At 40.7% G+C, this 16579-nt stretch overlaps 1 protein-coding gene across 1 annotated transcript in view; it reads right to left on the bottom strand.

Annotated features, from left to right (window-relative positions):
* Positions 1-10053: 10053 nt before the first annotated feature.
* LOC102477705 (glutathione S-transferase A4) overlaps positions 10054-16579 on the bottom strand; it is a 33362-nt gene continuing 26836 nt past the window's right edge. Inside the window, exon 7 of the mRNA XM_006165716.2 lies at positions 10054-10343. Within this exon, the coding sequence (XP_006165778.1) occupies positions 10221-10343 (123 nt within the window). The 3' untranslated portion in view covers positions 10054-10220. The remainder of the gene's footprint in view (positions 10344-16579) is intronic.

The following is a 16579-nucleotide window of genomic DNA, read 5'->3' as shown; positions in this document are numbered from 1 at the left end:
AAAAAAAAAAGAAAGAAAGAAAGAAAGAAAGAAAGAAAGAAAGAAAGAAAGAAAGAAAGAAAGAAAGAAAGAAAGAAATCATGAGACCCTTGGGATCAGCAGATGATGTAATGGCTACGTTGCTGGATTCCCATGTAGTCGACCAAGGTTTGAGTCCTGGACCCGGTGGCTTAAACTCGCACTGGGGGCATGTGTGTGCGTGCCCAGGATCCCAAGAGGAGAATGGAGGAGAAGAGACTGGTGTGGCCATCCTGCCTGGGAAATGATTTCTCACTTTTTGTCTCTCTTTCTGGCGTCCTATAGCAAAAACCTCTCAAAAAAAAAAAAAAGAGGAAAGAGACCCTATTATTTGATTCAAAGTGGATGAACATGGTAGACCTGATATTGTGCGAAGAGATCTAGACTTTGAAAGATACACACTGTATATCTCCACTCAATTTGTACTGAATATCTGCAATCTATGATAGAAATGGAAAGAACTGAAGATAAGATAGTAGAGAGGGTAAGTGTAGATACCAGAGACTGTAAGAAAGGGAAGTAGATGGTAAAGAGTGTGAAGTAGAGAGTGTGTGTGAGGTGCTAAAGGAAGAAACATTTAACAGACAAAAAAAAGTTAAGTTCTCTGTCAAATATATACATGTGTGTGTGTATGTGTGTGTATATATATATATATACATATATGCTATTTGACTCCCACATGGCTACGACGGTTTGAATCCCGGATCCAATGGCTTAAAAATCATGCCGGGCATATATGTATGTGTGCCCAAGATTCCAGGAGGAGAAAGGATTGTGGCATGGCCATCCCCACTGCAGGGTGATTTCTTACTTTCCCTCTCACTGTCTCTGTCTCTCTTGCTCTCTCTCCAAGGTCTGTATGCACCCCAAGGCAAAAACTTCTTAAAAAGAACTAATAAAAAGTAATAATTTTTTACCCCTATGTGATGATTTCTCATTTTCTGTCTCTCTGGCGAACACGTGTGCCCTATGGCAAAAATATCTCTCAAACAAACAAAAATATACTGACCTGAAGAGCATGTATCTTCTTGCAGACATTTATGCTGAAAGCTAGAAAGGATCTCACTCTGCCTTTCCTTCTCCAGAATAAAGAAAACCTTTTCCCACAAACCTACTTTCCTGAGTTGAATTCTTTTTGAATTACAGGAAGTAGGCCTGGATTGTGAGACAACCCCAGGGAGCAAAGACCAGCCTCATGGGGCCTGCGCGGGCCCTTGGAAGGACGGGGCTTTCCTGCCAGGGCCAGTTCTGAGGCCGCTGGCTCATATCTCCATCCCAATTTCAAGGCCTCTGACGTGGTTTGACTAACTTGGAGGCAGATGTCATCTTTAGGGCCATTCACTTAAAAACCTCTGTTCCTCCTTTCTAGGTTTGGAAGGAAAGTGGAGCACTGTGATCTGTTGAGGATCTGCTCTGTGCCAGGCTTTGTGCCTAGAGCCATCACTTGATTCACACACACATATGCACACATGTGTGTGCACACATCTCGGTTGAAGAGAGAGTCAGAAAGCAGCATTTGATTTTAAATTTTTGTTGAACTCATTTCATCCATGGGAATAAATGTTTAGCTTTAGAATCTATAGACATATCAGCTATTTCAAGGGTATCTTTTTGTTTTTCCTGACATAGATGTCCTGATTAAACAGAAGATGATTTTGGAAATCACTCAGAGACCATATATTGTCATATGTGGAAAAGGTTTTGCAATCCCAGTCTCTAGAATAGCCCGGGGCTGCCCTCTCTCCATCAAGTGTCCCTATGGCATCACCTGATTCATCAGACACTGACTTCTCTCCCAGTCCCATACTCTGTCTGCCTGTTTCACACTGGATGAGATGCTTAATCACTACACAGAAGTATTGTCTATGATGCTTTCCGTGAATAACAAATGCAACTAAATTATAGCTTTAAATGTGACCACAAAGATAAACCTAAAAAGAATTAGCTAGATTATTGGATCCTTTTGCAATTTTAAGGGGAAATAGTTACTTCTGGGCATATATTACAGTCCTGTGAATAGGTATTACAGTCCTGTGAAGGGGTGTTACAGCTTAAAGAAGAACCTGAGATTTCTCCACACTCCCCTTTCCATTGCACTGGTTTCCTTGCTGTATAGAGTTGGATAACAATATCAGTCCTTGACACTCCCCTTGACCTTCTTCTACTACCAGGATTGATGACAGGCCCTCTGGAGCCTGTCCAATCTGATTCAAACCTCCTTTCAAGCTTGATGCCAGAGGAAAGTTATTTAACTTTTCTGGGACCTACCTCATAAGCTGGTTTTAGAGGAAGTATAAGCTGCCTAGCACAAAGCTAGGCCCAGTCCAGGCACTCAAAATCAGTAGCTATTAACAGTTTCATTAACAATAGAAAAGACAGTGGACAGAGAATTTAGGATAGTGAAAATAGAAAATGCAGACAAGAGAAGTAAGTTGGCTGCCATTACATCCCCTGGAGTGGCAACTGTCTCAGGTGGTTAGAAGTTTGGTCAGGAGGGGACAATCAGATGGCATAATGGTTACATCGCTGGACTCCCTCATAGTTGACCACAATTCAAGTTCTAGACCAGGCGGCTTAAAACTCACTCTAGGCATGTGTGCATCCATTCCCAAATTTCTGAGAGGAGAATGAAGGAGAAGGGATTGCAGCTAGGCCATACCCACTGGGGGTGATCTCTAGCATTCTGTCTCTCTGTCTCTCTCTGTCTCTCTGGTGAGTGCATACTCTCTATAGCAAAATCTCTCTCAAAAATAAATAAATAAATAAATAAATAAATAAATAAATAAATACTGTAGTTTGACCAGGGGGTCAGTCAGTGAATTGTGGTTAAAGTGCCTGGATCTCACATGGCCAACTCTGAAGTTTGAGTCCCAGATACAATATGTGCATGCATGCCCAAAATCCAAAGAGGAAAATGGAGGAGAAGCGATGACCATTCCCCCAAGAATGCTTTCTCACTTTCTCTCACTTCTCTCTTCTTTTCTCTTCTCTCTTCTCTCTTCTCTCTCTCTTCTCTCTCTCTCTCGTGAGTGCATGTGATCTTCTTCTCTTCTCTCTTCTCTCTTCTCTCTTCTCTCTCTTTCTCTCTCTCTCTCTCTCTCTCTCTCTCCCTCGTGAGTGCATGTGATCTATAGCTAATTTGAACAATATAAATAAATTTTTAAAAATAATTTTAAAAAATCTGGCCAGGAAGCCAACCTGAGTCCACCAGGCAGATCTCAGGGAATATTGCAAGGGAGCATGAGTCACACCGACTTACACCTGAGGACTCTTATAGTTATCCACCACTGCCCTTCTGGCCCCTTTCTGAGCCTTTGGCCCAGCGGACCTGGCCTGTTAGAATGCTCCCCCACCTGGAGTCTGGCCCAAGCAAAATGGTTCCTGCAGGACTGGATTCTTTAATGTTTCAAGTTTACTCTGGGAAACAAAATGGGACACTTGATCCCCAACCAGCACCTGGATCTTCAAAGTCTTCTATTTTACAAATATTTGCTCTTAACTCTGAAAGAGGAAGGTATCTGGGGCCTGGCATGAGTCAGTCTGGTTTTGTGCCCTAGTTCTGCTCCCTTCTCTGGGAACCCAGGTCCCCTGACTTCTCAGGGCCTCAAATTCTTCACCTGTACAAACTGGAATGATCATATGTCTCTTGCTGGGTTGTTGAAAGGATTAAATTATGTAATGAATGTGCAGTACCTGGAAGAGAGCCTGGTCCATAGAAAGCTCTCAGTAATGTTACTTTTCTCCCATGACATTTGTCCAAATCAGCCTCTATGTGGTGTGGTTTCAGCATGAAGGACCTTTGATCCTTGATACAGCCACACCTACTTCTTGATACCCAAAATTTCTTTTCAAAAGGACAAAGCTTTTTACCTCAATTAAATACAAAGATCACAGTACAAATTGTGCAGGGAGCTTATGTAAATCTGAGCACTAATTGTGGAGGAAAAGAATGTTGTGCATGGAGAAGCCAGAAAGAACCAAACTCCAGATGACTTCAGAAAAAGATGGTGGTACCTTCTTGAGTCATTGAGTGTCATCAAAGCCAGGGTGTCAGTGCCAGCTCTGCAGCTCCAGAAGCACTATTGTTTAAGCACAATTACCTCTGGAGATAACACAACAGTAGGAAACTTACTTTCATTAAAACCATGTAAGTTAGCCTTAAAAAGGAATGGAATCCCAACATGGATGAACCTTGAAAGCGTTACACTAAGTGAAACCAGGCAGACCTAGAAGGACAAATACCATATGGATTCACTTCAATGAGATGCCTAAAATAGGCAAACTTATAGAGGTGGAAAGTAAAATGTTGTTCACCAAGGTCTGGGAGGGCAGGGAATGAGCAGATTTCAGTCTGGGGTCATTAAGAATTTCTGGAGCTGGATGGTGGTGCTGATTGCATGACAACATTAATGTACTCAATGCCACCAAACTGTACACTTAAAATGTTGAAATGATAGATTTTATCACAATAAAACACACACACAAGAGATATATGTACAAACCAAAGATGTCTCCTACTTTATAAAAAGCATATGATTGCCAAGAGGCGAGACTGTTCCTGTTCACTGAACAGCACAATCTCTACCCTGGGGGAAAATCTAGGAGAGAGGGTGTGGTGAGCACAGAATCCAAACTAGGAAAGTGGGGTGATGTTGAGAGCTGGCTTGGTTCATGAAACTGCAAACTCAGGGTTCTCCATCAGACCCCTGCTGCCCTCAACCAAAGGAAGTTCCCAACCTTTCACAAGGGAAGAAATGGTAGTATTTGTAAACCCTGAGGTTAAACCAGAAGACTGCTCCAGCTGCCCCAAGGGCTGAGACCATCAGTATTTTGGCCCCTGCAACCCATCCAGGACATGCAGATTGGGAGACTCTGTGCCGGGATCCCAGACTACTCATGTTCAAGTGCAAGAACAGTCTGTAATTCCTACCCTGTTGCCTCCCTTCTTTTGTATGCTGATGTACAACACTGCTAGTTGAATTCTAACTCACCTTTACATTAAATGCTATGTTTTTGAGATTATGTTTCCAAGTTCTTAACTGCTCTAGGGCTTGTGAAACCTCCACAAGACTTTGATGAACCCTGTCATTGTTAGCAGTCTCGGATGCCTTATTTTATTGGCTGGTGATGGCTGGAGCTGTGGGCTTAGGACAGCTCCTCCCATATGGAAGGATTTCTGCTGGACCTTCATTCAGGAGGAGAAAGTCACAAGAAGATGACCCAAGATGGCCATCTTGGCAATGAGGGTTCTTCATGGAGATGTAAAATAGACCATCAGAAGCAAACCAGTGATGGCCTGGGCCTGAAGTGGGAACAAAGATTCACACAAACAGGGACCCTTCGGAGGCTGAGGGTAGTGTTCTACAACTGGAGTGAAATGATGGTTGTACAACTGTATGAATTTACTAAAAATCGTTGACTATTTTATAATATACAAATTATATCCCAGTAAAGCTGTTTAAAAATAGAAATGTGGGAGTCTGGCAGGGGCCATGGTAGTTAAGGTGCTGAACTCCTACGTGGCCAACTGCAGTTCAAGTTCCAGACCTGGTGGCTTGCTTTCTCACTTTCCTTTTCTCTTTTTCTCTCTGTCTCTCTCTGGTCAAATAAAAAAATCATAACAAACAAAGGTAAATAGATAACTTTAAAAGATAAAAGTGTTTCATTTTGTTTAATTTCAAAATGTGAAAAAATAGAAATGTGATCTCTTTTTCATTTCCAGAGGAGGTGTGCATTTGCTAAAGAGAAACAGAGAACAATGAAGAGTGAGTAAGCGGCCATACTGTAATCCGTTCTCCTCCATTTCTCCATCCTGTTGAGATTTACAGCATGTATGCACATGTGCCCAGTGTGCTTTTCAAGCCACTTGGGCTAGGATTCAAAATATGGCTGTCTATGTGGTATCCAGCTTGCTTAACTATAAGATCATGGGACCAGACCACGGAGAAACAGAGAACAATGAAGAGTGAGTAAGCGGCCATACTGTAATCCGTTCTCCTCCATTTCTCCATCCTGTTGAGATTTACAGCATGTATGCACATGTGCCCAGTGTGCTTTTCAAGCCACTTGGGCTAGGATTCAAAATATGGCTGTCTATGTGGTATCCAGCTTGCTTAACTATAAGATCATGGGACCAGACCACGAATGTGACACTTTTCAAGCCACTTGGGCTAGGATTCAAAATGTGGCTGCCTATGTGGTATCCAGCTTGCTTAACTATGAGGCCATGGGACCAGACCACAAATGTGACATTTGTAAAAACAAAGACAAGGGACCAGCAGATGGCATGTCATTGGACTCCCACGTAGTCAACTGTGGTTCAAGTCCTGGATTTAGTGGCTTAAAACTCATGCTAAGCACATGTGCATGTGTGCCCAAGATCCCAAGAGGAGAATAAAGGAGAAGGGTTTGTGGTGTGGCCATCCCCCCAGGGGGCGAATTCTGGCTTTCTGTCTCTCTGTCTCTCTAGTGAACACACATGCCCTATAACAACAACAACAACAACAAAACTCTCTCTCTAAAAAAAAGACAAAATTGAGCTGTAAATTTAAAATGTGTTCTCTTCACCGCGTTTGTTTTACTTTAATAAAAAGATATAACCAAAGAGTGCATGAAGATCCAAAGGTGCTACGATCTGAAAGGAAAAAGTCTTATTTTGCAAGGTTTTTGGAAGGGTCTAGTAGATACGTGAAGGTGCTGGGACAGAGACACATAAAATCTTAGCATTGTAATGGCTACTAAGGACTCAGAGTGGAAACACCATGTCCAAGTTTTACACTCCCAAAAAATAAGAAGATCTGTTTCCCAGTTACTGTCATCTCCCAAACTGAACACAAAGCTACTACCAAATGTATTTAGAAGGCCAAGGGTCCCAGGGCCAGCCATGATGGTGCAGCTGTAATGCAAAGCTCTGTAATACTGAATCCACATGGGAAGTCCCCGGTTCACATGCCAAGGTCTACCTGTACACACCATGTGTGTAGGTACATGCCTGTGATCTGAGCTGGCTGGAGCTGGGGGTGAATTACAATTTGAAGGCCCATTGGGGCAGAAGAAGCTGCCAAGTCTGGGACTTGAACCATGGTTGGCCATGTGGGAGTCCAGTGCCCTTAATCACTACGCCACCTGCCAGACCCCCACCTCCCCAATTTATAGAACAAGAAAATGAGGCTCAGAGTGGAGCTCTTACTGCACTATGCTGCCAACGGAAATTACATCCTAGTTTAGGAACAGGAAAAATGAGACCCAGAGAGGAGGCGTATTTGTCTAAGATCACAAGCTCATGAATGACAAGAGAAGTAAGGACTCATGGTCTTTTTTGTCTGTTTGTTTGTTCATTTCTTTATTATTTCTTCTTCTTCTGCCTGCAGGAGGTGTGGAAGTTAGGGCGGCTGGATCCCACATGACCGACTGAGCGGTCTGAGTCTTAAGACTTAGAAGGAGGGAGTGTGGCATCCCCGTCCTCCTTGGGAGGTGATTTCTCACTTTCCCTCTTTCGCAATTTTTCTCTGTCTCTTTGGCAAGCACACACTCCCTATAGCAAAAACTAAAATTAAAAAAAAAGAGAAAGGAAAAAGATAACTAAAGGAAAAGACATCAAGTCATACTTGACATTACTGAACAATGAAACATGCTTTCAGCATTGGCTGGTTAGCTGTGTCTATTACCAGGTGCTTTGGGTGCGTTGTGCGTGTGCCAAATTATGATCGGGTATAAGGGCATATTGTTTTTTCTATAAAAAAAAACAAACAAATAAAAACTTGTTTGAGGACTTGTGTGCTCTCCAGAGAGAAACAGGGAAGAGGAGGTGAGAAATTCCCCCCTATGGGGGATGGTCACACTGTGATCCTTTCTCTTCCATTTCTATTTGCTTTTGAGATTTGGGGCAGGCACACACATGTGCCCAGTATGTTTTTCAATGGGGTCCCAGGTCTGAAACTCGGACTGTGTATTCAACCATGTGGGATCCAGCTGCCTTAACCACCATGCCATGGACTGACTAAGGGCTTGTTTTCAACCAAGCAGAACCCTGGACAGTACTGGCTCCACGTTTAGGAGCTCAACCATACAGCAGGCTCCTTAAGGGAGGCCTCAGGGCAAGGAGCAAGGGCTCAAAAAGTGGTTGTTGTTAAAAACAATTCAGAGTAATGAATGTAAATTAATTAGAAAAAAAGTTTCAGGAGAAAAAAAACACTAAAACTGTTCATATCAAAATTAAAAATTTAAAAAAAAAACCACGTATTTGATGACTGCAGTAAGCTATATAGCCCCAGCTAGGCACTACTTTATAATATGTTCATTCTACTCACTGAGATTTATGCCTAAAGTCTGACTTGTGTTCATGTATATGTATATATCAGCTGCACTTGATATTGCAAATATTTAGACTAAGTTCATTAGCAAATCAATTAAATGGGGGAGGGGGGAGGCATAGAAAGCAACCATGGATACCAGAGACAATGTGGGAGGAGGGTAGGACACAGTGGAGGGTGAGGGATAGGGAATCAAGGATGGAAAAAAAAAAAGGCAAAATATACAAGACATAAGAAATGGAAAATTATTTGTTGATAACACATATGTAGATATGCTTGATTGAGCCAATATATAGTGTATTTTGGATGGAAAATTCATTTTGTATGCTGTAATGATGTATAGTGAATTAATGTAAAAAAAATAAATTTAAAGAAAAGGAAAAAATTGTTCAATTTTATAAAAAAAAAATTCAGAGAAGGGAGGATTTTAGTTTTGCTGTGCAGTGTCTTCAAGTGTTTGAATTAGTTACTAAGACCATATAATTACAACAGAAAAAAATTTGTTAGAAGTTATTATTATGAGTTTTTTACTATTTTTTTTTAACTTGTAGAGGGTATGTGTACTCATCAGAGAGACACAGAAGAAGAGAGAGAGAAAGCACCCTCAATGAGTGGTCATACCACAATCTCTTCTGCATTTCTCCATCCTGTTGGGATTTTGGACACACATGCACATGCACCCAGAATATTTTTCAAGCTGCCAGGGTTGGGATTTGAACCATGTAGTATACCATGTGGAATTTAGCTCCCTCAACCCCCAGGCCAGGCGGCTCCCCCTTAACCTCACTTCTATGAGGTCAGATGTCCTGGATTTGGGGGAGATCAGAAGAAAAAGTTATCCCATACAGAAGGGACAGGGTTTCCTCTGAGCAGCTTTTCTCTCCTGTGTCTTTCTCATTATCCAGTAGGTGTTGGTGATGGCTGTCAGAGTTGGGAATGAGATGGGAAGGTTAACTGAGTGCTAATCCCCAGGCTGGCATTTAATGGCCTTGGGAGCAGTTCATCTACATAGGCCGGGGCAGGGGCATGACTAGCCCAGGTTATCACAACTCTGTTGATCTGTGTGTCATCTGAATACAGGGGAAGAGCAGATGGGACAGCCATAATGTAGGAATGGCCATGCTCTGCCGTAGCCCTGACGAAATGGCATGATGTCTGGTGAGTCATTAAGTCATTTCCCAAGTAAGGACCGTACCTGGACACACACTCAGAAATTGATAAAGCCTGAGCTGTGGACAGCAAGAAGTTTGTCCCTAGCAGTGGAGCTGGTGGAGTTGTATATCTCAAACAATTGGCAGACCTGATTCCTGACCTAAGACTACTGATTCTTATTTGTTGATTTTTTAAATCTGGAAACAGTACTGAATTTTTTAAAGAGGTTTTTGCCTTAGGACATGTGTGCTTGCCAGAGAGAGAGACAGAGAGAGTGAGAAAGAAAGTGAGAAATTACTCCCCCACCCCCCAAAGGGGATGGCCACTCTGCAATCCTTTCTCCTCCATTCTCCTCTTGGGAGTTTAGGTACACACACACACACACACGCCTAGCATGAGCAGCTGGGTCCTGGACTGGAAATGTGGTCAGTCATATTGGAGTCCAGCACCGTAACTGCTAAGCCACCCACTGGCCCCATCCTTCTATTTCTTTATATAAAACATCGCTTTCATGAAGGTTATAGCTCATCATTCAGAATTAGCAAGTTTAAAACAGGCTCACACATTAGAATGGTTTTATGTTTCTTTTAATTGCCATTTGCTGTTGATGACAGAGTGATTTTTTTTTACTTTCGGTCCTCAACTGCTAGAATCTACAGTTAGCTTCTGTTGTCCCCTACAGATGGCACGTGCTGACACTCGATTGGTCACTGCTCAGCTGTCATGGACCTGCTGTCACTAGAACTGCAGAATGTGCCTAACAAGCTCGATGTAGTGGCTATCCGGGGCTGGCTTCCTCTGACTCCCAGGCTGTAGGAACTTCTTAATGGTAGGAATGTTGCTGATTCTTGTTTTAAATGCCTGGAATGAGAAGCAGTACAATCACAGCCTCAGTTATAGTCACAAGCTTAAAAAAAACAAAACAAAACAAAACAACACAAAAAACAGAACTTTGCCCTAAGAGAAGCACACTTGGAGCTTTAGTTTGTGGAGCCCAGTGTGTTGATTCCAAGTTAATCCCGCAATATGTATTTGCTGAATGTTCCTGGGAAGGATAATATACCTGCTGGCACATTAGGTATGAGTTAAATTATCTTACTTAAAAATCATTATCACGATCAGGCAGCATACATCAAAAACCCTAAAATATCCGTACTTTGACCTAGGAATTTATTAGAATGTCAGTAAAAGTATGAACAAAGAATTGATTTAAAAATGTTAACACAGACCAAGCATCAGTGCTGCCAGCTGCTGAGACACTGCATTGCAAGCTACGACTACGTGGGAGGCCTGGGTTCAACACCTGGTCCAGCCTAAACGCCAGGCACGGTGGCATTTGCCTGAAATCCCACCAAGTCAGGGAGCCTGAGGCAGGAGGCTGGTGAGCTCAAGGCTGGCCTAGGCAACTAACTTAGTGAGAGCCTGTCTAAAAAAGTGCTGGGCACTGGTGGCATATTCCAGAGTTCCCAGCTAGGAGGCTGAGATAGGAGGACTGCAAAAGAAGAGAAAATAATCATTATAATTTTATAAAGATTTATTTATTTAATTGTACTTATTATTTTTTGCCTGACATTCTGAGTTTTTTCTTTTATTTTTTCCAGTTAAAGATATTTTTATACACATTATCATCAGCCTTTTTATACATAGAGATCATATCTTGATCTTAATGACTACATAAATTTGATTTATGATGATACCATAATATTAATCAACAATATTGATTAACAAGTCAATATTGGTCAATATTAGTCAACTATCAATAATATCCTTGACGAATAGTCATTCATAGTTTTTTTTCCATATTTTATTGATTCACAAAAGATCTTAAGTAATCTAAATACTTTCAATAGCAAGTACAGTGAATATAAACATATATGTGAACACATGTCTGACATTAGGCATAAAATTCAGTGAGTAGGATGAAAATACTATAAAGTAGCACCTAGCTGAGGCTATATAGCTTACTGTGGTTATAAAATAGTTATAGTTTTTTTATTCCATATTTTATTGATTCACAAAAGATCTTAAGTAATCTAAATACTTTCAATAGCAAGTACAGTGAATATAAACATATATGTGAACACATGTCTGACATTAGGCATAAAATTCAGTGAGTAGGATGAAAATACTATAAAGTAGCACCTAGCTGAGGCTATATAGCTTACTGTGGTTATAAAATAGTTATAGTTTTTTTAATTTTTTTTTAATTTCAAGAAAAGCAGCTTTAGCTTTTATAAGTCAAAATCCAACAATGTTAAGAAAAATTTGCTTAAGACTTAAAGCCAGGTAAAAGGTTAGGATTCTGTTCAAACAGTAGGTAGATACTAAAAACTCAAAAAAACAAATATAGACAAAGGTAAAATCTAGCAATAAGAGCACTGTAATTTTCTTCTGAAACATTTTTTTCCTCTCTCCATTCCTCCCTTTTACCAAAGAGGCATAAATTCATTTATTTGTAAAAAAATAAATAAATTTAGACTCGATTTGATCTGTTATTTGCCCAAAGCCCCATAAGAATACTAATTGATTTAGCTGGCTTTACTGGAAACTTTTTTAAGGAGCTCCAGATTAGACTCTTTAAAAAGCCTCCACAGTTACTGAGCCAAGTCAGGAGACTCACTGTCTGACTGTGCCATTAAGTATCTGTATTGAAAGTTTTTTGGGCCTGTTAGGAAATGACATTCTTTACTTATCTGCAGGGCAGAACTGTTTATGGTACCAGGCAATCTTTCCAGGAGCTTCTGGTGGCTTTCTTGAGATCTACCTTAGTTCCTTAGATTTCTAGTCATATCTTCAGAAATGACATTCCAGACAAAGCCCTAGCAATAACCGGTATTTCAAATTTCTGGTGCAAAGCAACAGATATTATTGAACTTACGCAAATAACCATTCTGCCACAAAATAAGAATACCCACAAATATTTTCCAATTCCAGAGGGGTTGGGAAGGGAGAAAATTCTATGTTTCAATTTCAAAAAAAAAAAAAAAAATGTAGCAAATTGCTGAAGCTATCAATAGCTCAAAAGAAGATAAAAATCCTTAAATCTATAAAACAAAGCATAGGAGAAAATCAGTAATGTTTTAGTCAAAAGTCATAAAATTCTATTTTTGCACTACAGTCTCATGTGATTAATCTCTCTTCTGTTGAATTTGCAGTTACTGTGGTCTGATCTTTCTGTTTAAATTCTGGAAGTTAACATTCAATGTTACTGATCTTTCCAAACACATCCCTACTATTAAGTTGGCTATTTTCTTGGTTGTTTTTTGTTCTTTTACTTCTGTGTCTGTCTTTAGTTTTCCTGGTATAGCACTCCCTTCAGTACTTCTTGAAGAGCTGGTCTGGTGTTAGTAAATTCTTTCAGGCCTTGTTTATCTGAGAATGTTTTTATCTTTTCTTCCCATATGAAGGATAGTCTTGCCAGGTATAATATTCTTGGTTGAAATTGTTTTTCACTTAACACTTTGAATATATTTTCCCATTCTTTCCTTGTTGGCACTGTTTATAATGAGAGGTCTGCTGTCAGCCTGATGGGATAACCTTCGTAAGTCACTTAACATTTCTCTCTTGCCAATTTTAGTATCTTTATCTGTGGTTTTGGTCAATCTGTCTATGATGTGCCTTGGAAAGGATCCTCTTGGGTGATTCTATTTGAGGTCCTTTGTATTTCTTGAGTCTGGATATTTGAATACCTCTCTAGGTCTGGAAAATTTTCTTTCAGAATTTCATGGAATAGATTATCAATACCTTTATTAGTTTCTTCACCTTCTGGGATATCAATTAACCAGATGTTTGGGCATTTAATGGTATCTAGTATTTCTCATGTAGTATTCTCATTTTGGGGGGTTATATTCTCAATCATTTTGGTGCTTTTTTTCTAGGCCAGAGGTTTTATGTTCTACATCTGAGATTCGACCTTCTTCATGATCTAATCTGCTTTTAATACTTTCAAGGGAAGTTTTGATTTCCTGTATTACAGCCTTCAACTCTAAATGACATTTGATTCTTTTTTATGGTGTGTATTTCTTCCTGCAGGTTGTGGAAGACCTTCCTTACCACCTGGAACTCATTGTCCCTTTTCTTTTGCATATTCTGGAGTTCATTGTCTCTCTTCTTTTGCATCTCTGTTAGTTTAGTCACTATGAATATTCTGAATTCTTTATCTGACATTGAACTGTCTGTGGATGGTGAGGGGTTGTCCTTTTCCCTTGAGGGAGAGATATTTTCTTGGTTTCTTATATTTATTGCACCTCTGCAGTGGTTTCTGGTCATCCAACATATAATACGTTTCTGTAGTCCTCCCCAAGTGGCTGCAGGAGGATGGCGATGTGGTGAGACCCGGTCAAAAATACCTATCTCTGGGACCAGCAGGTGACGTAGTGGTTAAGGCGTTGGACTCCCATGGTTTGAGTCCCAAACACAGTGGCTTAAAACAGTGCATGCACGTGTATGCACAAAATCCGGAACACAGTGGCTTAAAACAGTGCATGCACGTGTGTGCACAAAATCCGGAGAGGAGACAGGATTGTGGTGTGGCCATCCCTCCAGAGAGTAATTTCTCACTTTCTGTCTCCTCATGTCTCTCGTGCACATACCCTCGTCACTTTCTGTCTCCTCATGTCTCTCGTGCACGTGCCCTAGAGCAAACATCTAAAAAAAAAAAAAAAAAACACAAAAAACACAACCTATCTCTGTCGTTCTCCCTTTCTCTCTCTTTCTCTCATCAAGGGAAAACAACAACAACAACAACATCTATCACTCCCTCCCACACACGTGTGAGCTCTCTGTCTCTCGCAGAAAAAAAAAAAAGAAGTGATCTTATACTACAAAACTCATGATCACCTATTAGATAAAATGTTTCTAGGGAAAGGAGCAGAGCCTGCAAGGTCCAGCAGAGACTGAATTCTGCCTGCGGGCTGGGGCCATGAATGCCACAGGTGTCAGCAGAGCACCCACGCAAGAACTCTGCGCAGTGGAGGGACTGAGTAGGCGCTCTAGCTTGGCAGGCTAGAAGTGGGCAGGTTGGTTTGGCAGGAGCTGCAGCAGGAAGGAACAAAGGCATACTTCTCAGCCTTTCTTGGTCAGAAAAAAAAGCTCAACGTGATAAAACTAAAGAAAGAAATGGAAACGTACTGAACGTACTCAGTGTCCATGCTTGACATCAAAATAATCTACTTCTCCCTTCATCAGGCTTCACTTTCTAACAGGGCCCCTTAGTGTAAGCAAGAGAAAATAACCAGAATGAATAACGTAATTATTGTAACAAAAATGTTCCTAAGTTTGCGATTGACCAGGAGACACCTTTTGATTTGGTGTGGCCCTCCCGTGGCTGTCAATACACTACCTTTAGCAGAGGGAAGTCACAAAGGACAGAGGCATTGAGTTCTTCCACCATTAAAATAGCTTCTAACAGTTGTATGTCAGCCCAGCTGAATTTGTTGCCAACAAGAAAATCCTCTCCATGGTCTTTCAAAATCTACAAAAAAGAAAAATAACAAAGTATTTTAAATGAAAGTAAGGGTAATTTTGTTTAGCTAAGCACTCACAAAAGCATGAAATCTTTTGCATGGATCAGAGTAACTGAAGAATCTTTTTCTTGCTAATCTACAATGCCGTCAAAGATGAAACCAACTCTCTGAAACATGCTATAAACTGGCACAACCCTTTCGAAAATCTGTCAGTGATTATCCAGGTCCCTTGAGTTTCTGTTACAAGCTTGGAGTTAGGATTCAAACCATAGTCAGCCATGTAGGCTCTAGCTCCTTCAACCACTGAAGTATAGGGTCAGGCCTCCTATTAATTATTTTTAATGGAAAATAATTCAACAACACTGTACATTATCCAAGGTAAACAGAAATTTTTTCATTTAGTATTCTGAAGTGCTGATGGAATTCTTTATTATAGTTTGGTCAATAATAAATTATCCTTTCCCAAAGCTGACACTGATGTTGTACGCCACAGAATGCTTTTGTTCAGCAAAACCTTTATTTATTTGCACTCACAGGTTTTCCTCACCATTTCCCCTGCTGTCCTCTAGGTTGAAACTTCACCCAATATATTGGAAGGACATTTGTCACTAATGTTTACTCTAAAATGACTTCATACTGGTTGTAAATTTAAAACTTTTGGCTTCTTTTTGGGGGGAGGGGAGGGTTGCCATAGGGCATGTGTGCTCTCTGGAGAGAGTCAGAGAGAAGGAAAGTGAGAAATCACCACCACCACTCACCCCACCCCCCCTAGAGAAGAATGGCCATGCCACAGTTCTTTCTCCTCCATTCTCCTCCTGGAACAGTGGACATACATGCACATGTGACTGGCATGACTGTCAAGTCACCAGGTCCAGGACTTGGACTACGACGGACCATGTGGAAATCCAGTGCCTTAACTATCATGCCACCTACTAGCCCCAATAATTTCTTCAAATGCCAGAAGTTAGATGACTGGCCAGAGATAGAGAAGAAGAGGGAGAAAGCACCTCTCAGTGGGACGTGGCCATGCCAACAATCTCCTCCTACATTTCTCTATCCTGTCACATACCATTAAGGTACACAAATGCCATCACTGGCATGCTTTTCAAGCCACTGAACCAAGATTTGAATCGTGGTCAAGCATGTGGAATTGGATCCATTAACTACTAGGCCACAGACTGACCCTCCATATTGCTTTTTGATTGAGGCATGATTCATCCCCAGTACTAAAACCTAAACATGTGGTCACACCTTGAGCTGATGTTTTATTTCTAAAATGTTGGGTACTTTCATTGTACTTGGTTTATTCCAATTCCATTTTGTTGGAGGCACCATAATGTTACCTGCTGTTTGTTCTAGAATATTAAAGTTTTGATCCAAAAGCAGTAAAATTTAAACACGGCCTCTGTCTTTTCAGATACTGACTCAGAATATTTTCCTTGTCATTCGCGTGTGGAAGTGCTATGGATTTTTGGGTGTTGATTTTGTGTCCTGACACTTTCCTATATTCATTTATTGCTTTGAGAAGTTTTTCCATGGAGACCTTTGGGTCTTCTGGGTGTACCATCATGTCATCTGCAAATAGAGATATTTTCATCTCAAAAAAAAAAAAAAAAAAAAAAAAAAACAATA

Source organism: Tupaia chinensis, unplaced genomic scaffold (genome assembly GCF_000334495.1).
Source record: "Tupaia chinensis unplaced genomic scaffold, TupChi_1.0 Scaffold144010_1, whole genome shotgun sequence".
NCBI lineage: Eukaryota > Metazoa > Chordata > Mammalia > Scandentia > Tupaiidae > Tupaia > Tupaia belangeri.
This window is presented reverse-complemented; position numbering and strand designations above follow the sequence as displayed.